This window comes from Pyxicephalus adspersus, chromosome Z, assembly GCF_032062135.1.
Source record: "Pyxicephalus adspersus chromosome Z, UCB_Pads_2.0, whole genome shotgun sequence".
NCBI classification, from domain to species: Eukaryota; Metazoa; Chordata; class Amphibia; order Anura; family Pyxicephalidae; genus Pyxicephalus; species Pyxicephalus adspersus.
In genome coordinates this window covers 64024-71361 of record NC_092871.1, presented here as the reverse complement: position 1 = coordinate 71361, position 7338 = coordinate 64024, and the positions used below count along the sequence as shown (strand labels likewise).

At 38.6% G+C, this 7338-nt stretch overlaps 1 protein-coding gene across 5 annotated transcripts in view; it reads left to right on the top strand.

Annotated features, from left to right (window-relative positions):
* Positions 1–4533, top strand: part of LOC140343254 (RNA-binding protein Nova-2-like) — a 20360-nt gene extending 15827 nt beyond the window's left edge. For all 5 annotated transcript variants that reach the window (XM_072429846.1, XM_072429847.1, XM_072429845.1 and 2 more), the window contains one exon: positions 2082–4533. In XM_072429846.1, the coding sequence (XP_072285947.1) occupies positions 2082–2927 (846 nt within the window). In that variant the 3' untranslated portion in view covers positions 2928–4533. The remainder of the gene's footprint in view (positions 1–2081) is intronic.
* The last annotated feature ends 2805 nt before the right edge of the window (positions 4534–7338 follow it).

Below are 7338 nucleotides of genomic sequence, written 5' to 3'. Positions count from 1 at the left end.
TATATGTACACATCACATAACCTACAGACCATCTATATGTACACATCACATAACTTACAGACCATCTATATGTACACATCACATAACCTAAAGACAATATATTTCATTATTACCTAATTATTTTGATAAATCAGATAAATCTTAACTAAAGTATATTAATTTAGTATCCCCAATTTTACCCTATCAACTCATTAGTATACTCATTGGCAAAAGATCTCTATACAATATCCACCTTACGACACCCAGTATTACTACTTCAGTTTCTGTTACCCAGCAATAATATTTCAAATTCCTATTTAATTGCACAGTGCTCCATAATATATTGTCACTATATAAATACTGTTTATTTATATTAATATTAATCAACAGTAATATTTCATCTCGCTATACTAAATAGTAATATTTAATAAATCTATATTTATTACTAATTCTTGCAATCTATGCATACTCATTTTTTTTTTTAGTAAATTGATAAAAATCCCCTACCTGCAATTTATCAACACATGCCACATCCTGACGTGAATTAACACTTTAGTATTTCAAGTAATATATGTACGGTATATATGGGACTTTAAAGGCCACATTCATTTTAGTATACATTATTTGATTTTGATATATATACTTTATTTAAAAGAACTTTAGAACAAATTAAAACACAACAGCATGTATAAAAACATGCATGCTCTCTTTAGCAAGCCACTAACAGAGAAATACTCGACACGTTTCGTGGAATGCGTTCACTTCTTCAGGAGGAGAGAACAGAATTGAACCATGAAACCAATATACTTAAATGGACAGCTGTGAGGCAAAAAGGGCAGACACAGACAATGTGAGGGATAAACCCATAAATAAACTGCAGATCCACCCTATTTCCATGCGGATTATCATGCGCATCCAAAATCGCCTTAGTTATACAGCTCCTTTTCCACTGTATTGTATCCAAAAACACTTTCCATTCCAAAATACAAAGAATAAGCGACGCCCACACGCCAAGAAGCCCAAATTTCCAACTGCCACGTGGTAGGGAATTGTTGAATTTATATGACTTTAAAGTCCCATATATACATATATTGCTTGATATGCATAATAATTACTAATACCTCATTTTAATAAATAATAATACCTTCTAGGGCCAAATGCTAATAATCCACGTTGGTCTACCAAGTATTTCACAACAGTTGCCAAGCAGCCAAATACACAGATGAAGTACACTTAGTAGAACTATTTTACCTTCAAAATGATTTGTACTCCTGTCCATCCAGGACTGATATTTACAAACTTCTGCCCCCTAGTCTTTCATGGAAAGATACCTATTTTTCTCTACTGTAAATCATTTACTCCTGCAAAGCACTTACAGATTTTTCCCCTTACACATTCTATGAGTAAACAATGGAAGGAGAAGCAGCGCTTTCTCCACCCCCCAATGAACATGCATTGAAACATAACTGTAATAATGCACCCAGTGTCAGTCCCTCGCCATCATTTACCCAATACTAAATCCATACCATTCTATACTCAATTCTAATACCTTGCCACACTGCACCCAATGAGAATCCCCCACCAAACTGTACACACACTATCCCTTACCACAGTGTACACAATACTAATTGCTCACTAAACTGTACCTGATACTAATTCCCAACCAAACATTATACGGTAATAATCCCTCACTACTCTAAACCAGTATTAAACCATTATCATTGTCAATCTCTCACCATACATTTCCTTATACTAATCCCTCACTACTCTGTGTCTGATACCAATCATACATACCATTACACTCAACACTAATTTTTCATCACTCTGTACCAAATCCTTCACAATATTACACCCAAAACAAATCTGTCACTTTACCCAATACTAATTCATTTTTACATTGTACTTAAAACTATTCCCTCATCAAACTTTACTTAAGACTAAAGCCTCACCATACTATGCCCAATATTAATCACTTACTACTCTATACCAAATTCTAATTTCTTACCATAATATATCTAATATCAATTCCTTACCACATTGTTTTCTCATTTTACATTCACCACATCTTCATTCATTTTCTCTCCTCCCAACTCAATTTTCAGGCTAAACTTATTGTTCCCAACACAACAGCCGGCCTCATCATTGGGAAAGGAGGAGCTACCGTTCGTAGTATCATGGAGGAATCTGGAGCGTGGGTCCAGCTCTCCCAGAAGCCAGCAGGTCCAAATCTTCAGGAACGGGTGGTGACTGTGAGTGGGGAGGCTGCACAGGTTCAGCTTGCAGTAAGAAGCATCATACACAAAGCAAAAGAGGACCCACCTCAGGGCACTTCCTATCTCAACATCAGCTACACCAACACGCAGGGGCCCGTGGCCAACTCTAACCCTACAGGATCTCCATATGCTGGAGGGACAGCTGAAGCAGCCATTGCCCCATTTCCAGCTACACCTGCTGCTTCAGCTGCAATATCTGGTGGAGATCTGCTGGCCATTTCTACTGCTTTGAATACCTTAGCGAGCTATGGTTACAGCACAGGTTTAGGATATAATCCATTGGTAGGCGGTGTCCACCCAGCAGCGGTCAGTCTTTTAGCTTCTTACACAGGTGACGCTGGTTCCACATTAGGCTTGGGGAGTGGAGGAATCCTAATGGAGAAGCTAGCTGCTGCTGAAAATGTTGCCAGCAAGGAGACTCTGGAAATGGCAGTACCAGAAACCCTGGTAGGTGCAATACTAGGGAAAGGTGGAAAGACTTTGGTTGAATACCAAGAGCTGACAGGAGCTCGCATACAGATCTCAAAGAAAGGGGAATTTGTCCCTGGAACAAGAAGCAGGAAAGTCACAATTACAGGACCACCAGGTGCCACACAAGCAGCACAATACTTAATTGGGCAGAGAGTGGCTTATGAGCAAGGTGTACGGTCAAGCAACCCACAGAAGGTGGGCTAACAGAAGAATTTAGTGGGAGAGGTTGGTGCGTGTGGGGGAAAGGACGGTGGAACTGGGTAAAGCAGAAAGTCGCCTCTAGGGTGGATATGCAATGTCTGTTGGAACATAGCTGAAACCTTCGGGACAGTAGGATCAGACTGGTTTGGTGTTTATTCTTGCTTCATGTAGGCTACAAAATTTTCATCAAAAGGGAATGTGCAAACCCTATAAATGTGAAAATGTTGATTATAATTAAAAAAGCAATAAAGGCAGATTTTGCACTGTAAAACATTTGCCCACTATAGTGCCCTTCTACGTAACAGCAAGGTGACATGAAAAGGATAAATACCCCAATGTGGTACACCAAGAAAAATGACTGTCTACATACATGGATTTACCAATGCTCCTTCACAGCAGGGTGACACCAGCAGATTATGTAATTTAGTGGGTAGTACAGAGGTCTCACCTCTCACTGTCAGGTGTTGAGATATATGGACAGAGAATGTCCTAAATCATCACCATTTGACAGTCTTTAAACCATCAGGAGTGTGCCAAAATATCCCCTTTTAACCCAAATGTGTGCCAAATTTTTTGATATTGACTTTCAGGGAGAAGGGATACTGCACGACACCAACCCTTCATAGACAGATTATCTCTGTGGTTGCTTTTCAGCTGCTTCTATGGGGAAAAAGCCAAACTTGTATATTTTTAGCAGATGTAGGTATTTGCTAAGGCGATAAAGATGTTTAGCTAAAATGTGTAAAACACTGATTTTATAGTAAATATTTAAAATACATCTAAAGGCAGTCTGTATATAGTATAAGTCAAAAGATCATAGAGTTCCTTGGCCCTCTGTCCAGCTCTAAGGTGCATTATGTATATATCCTGTGCCAAACTGCACCTGGGATCTAGAGGAAGAGAAGACAGATATACCATATGAACTGTGCTTATCACTCGAAATTTCTCTTCATGAAGACCATTCATTGTCTCATTATAACAGCTGTGTCTGGTCTTATAGCCGCTACTTGATTTTGTGTGCTAGAACTGGCTGCTCTTTATATTAGGTTGCTTGTATTTTAGGTGCTCCTATATGGAGCTCCTCCACCTTCAGACACATACACAGAAGCATTATGAAGCCAGCAAAGTGCTTACAGTTCACCTAAATGGAATACTCCATGGGAGAAAGTATACAGCTGATAATTCTTACTAAAGCAGTGTTAAACCCCAGGGGTAATATATCATTTATTTTTGTCAAAAGAGGAATCTGATTGTCTCTGTTAGATTAGGTGTTTCTAGGAAGGTCTGGGGTTTTTAACGTTGCCCTCAGTATTGAGATTCATGTAAGGACAAAAAAAATTATGTCACGTTTTTGATTTTCAAATTCCATTTTCCTCCTCCTTTTCTTGTGCATATCAACACTTCTTTAGCCTTCATACAATATACAGAAAGATCTGGAGTAAAAGGAAGTTGTTAGGTAAAATACTGGAAATCTTAAAGGCCATTAGTCTGACCACAGGGCTAAAAAGGTGAAATGTACCTTGAGATGACATTGAGATCCTTGTTATTGTTCATTGTTGCCCTATGAGATGGGGCTTTAATTCATCCAATAAATCAGTTATCTGGTAAATGTGTGTGTGTGATGTGATTCCCACCTCATCTCAGTACTACCATCAGAATCATTATCAACACTCTCCAATCACATGGTGGCACTCACAGTATACGACTTTCCCCATTATTATTAAAAAGGTTTGGACTTACAAGCTAAATCTACACCAACCAGGAATGGAGGGCTGCAACACACACAGTATGACTATACCCATTAGGAATGAAGGGTATGTCAATATCCATTATAAATAAAAGAATTGGGACTCAAAGTTTATAGTTAACAAATTACACCATTTCAACAGGCATAGTTCAAGTTTTTAGTTGCATACATTTTCAAATATGTGGAAGACACTTTGCCTCTCCAAGGCCCTTCTGTGATGTGTTGTCCCTAGCTCAAATTAATGAAAGCTTCATCTTAGGACCTATAAATCAACAAACACTGGAGATCCTAATTTGACATTGTGCTGTTCATATCCATGCAGAAGGAACAGGAGGACTACAGACAAACCTGCTCTAATTTTGTAGCTTTAAATGTTCTAATAAGGATCTTTCATGTGTGAAAAAGGAACAAATGTTCATTTTCAGTGGCCTAGTACAACTTTTACCATATCAGCTGATGCTCCGTTCTCAACAGAATTCCACCCACATCCTGAACACTTTTTTTTAATCCTTTATTATTCTGTAATCCAGTGTAAATCATCGTCTTGCGAGGTAGACTCTTACACAATCGGTAACAGATTTTATGTGTTATTGTATTAATAAAGATGTTGTATATTATTTTAAAGTTTTTAATTTAGTGTGGATATTTGGCCAGGTAAAGGCCTAGTTTTGCTTTTAATTTTCTCTTTTATGATTGATGAATGTGGACATTTGTTTGTATTCCATGGCCTCTACATACTTACCTGTATAACTGATCATTAATGTCACTGGGAATGACTGTGAGGGGATATCACAGAACAGTAGAATGGGAAATTTTCTAAAGGGATACTTGTTACTGTGACATCTGAAAGTTTTTCTTTCTTGTTTTAACCTACCCTTACACGACCCAAAATAAAAACTGGATGCAATATGAAGATATTAGACCCCCTAGCAGGTTTTCAGTCTGTACCCTGTACATTTTTGGTGGTCTTTTATTGACCATGGTGAAGGTCAAATATCTTTCAGTTGTCACCAGACCAGAAAAAAAAGAGATATTCTCCTCTTCTATGCTTTATGCTTCTCTCTTTAAATTGAGCTTTAAATTGCTACTGCACAAATGTTCTAAAGAGACAGGTGGCTCCTTGTGCAATAATCAATAGTGGTACCATACTATCATTTACTGGAGTCCTCGACAATGTATACACTGAGATGCTCAATCCTGCAGTTTGTCAGATATTCGTTCTCATTCTCCTGCAGCTTGTCTGATGTTCTGTCATTCTCCTGCAGTCTGTCTGATATTCTTTCTCATGTTCCTGCAGTTTGTTTGATATTCTCTCTGTCATTCTCCTGCAGTTTGAAATGCTCTCCCTCATTATCCTGCAGTTTGCCTAATATTCTCTCTCATTCTCATGCAGTTTGATATTCTCCCTAATTCCCCTGCAGCTTGTCTGACATTCTTATTCTACTGCGACTTGTCATTCATTTTCCTGCAGCTTGTCTAGATATTCACTCTCTCATTCTCCTGCAGTTTGTCAGATATTATCTAATTTTCTTACAGTTTGTCTGATATTCTCTCTCATTCCCCTGCAGCTTGTCTGATTTTCTTTCTCATTCCCCTGCAGTTTGTCTGTAATACTCTCCTTCACGCTACTGCAGCTTGTCTGATATTATCTCTCTCATTCTGCAGTTTGTCTGTAATACTCTCCTTCACACTACTGCAGCTTGTCTGATATTCTTTCTGTAAATCTCCTACAGTTTTTCTGAAATGCTCGTTTTCATGTCCCTGAAGTTTGTACAACATTCCCTCATTCTCCTACAGTTTGTCTGAAATTCTCCCTCTCGTTCACCTGCAGTTTGATAGTCTTTCATTCTTCTGCAGCATGTCAGACATTCTCTCTTTCATTTTCCTGCAGCTTGTCTGATATTCTCTCATTCTCCTACAGTTTGTCCAATATTTTCTCTCCCAGTCTCCTGCAGCTTGTCTGATATTCTCTTTCTCTTAGAGTTTGTCTAATATTCTCTCCCATTCTCTTGCATTTGTCTGATATTCTCCTTCACACTCCTGATATTATCTAATTCTCCTGCAGTTTGATTCTCTCTCATTCTTCTGCAGTATGTCTGATATTCATCTCATATTCCTGAAGTATGATATCTTCTCTCTTTCTCCTGCATTTTGTCTAATATTCTCTCTCTCATTCTCCTGCAGTTTACTGATTTTCTCTATCGTTGTCCTGCTTTTTATCTGATATTCTCTCTCATTCTCTCTGCAGTTTGATATTGTCTCATTCTCCTGCACCTTGTTTGATATTCTCTCTCATTCTCCTGCAGTTTGTCTGTAATCCTTTCCTTCACACTCATACAGCTTGTCTGATATTATCATGTTCCTGCAATATTTCTGATATTCTCTCTCCTTCATTTTCCTGCAGCTTGCCCAATGTTCTCTCTCATTTTCCTGCAGTATTTCTGGTATTCTCTCATTCTTCGGCTGTAAATTTATTGGAGGAAATGTTCGGTTCATAAATTAAAATGAAACTGACATCCCCGAAGTGACTGAGGCAGCACGGAGAGCCCGTCACTCCCGGTGCATTCCGCCGAGTTCTAACTAACACATCCGGTGTGCTCTCCACGTCGGCATATCGTCCCGCACGGCGCAATCCTATTTGTTATAGACTATGGCGCCGTTACCTGG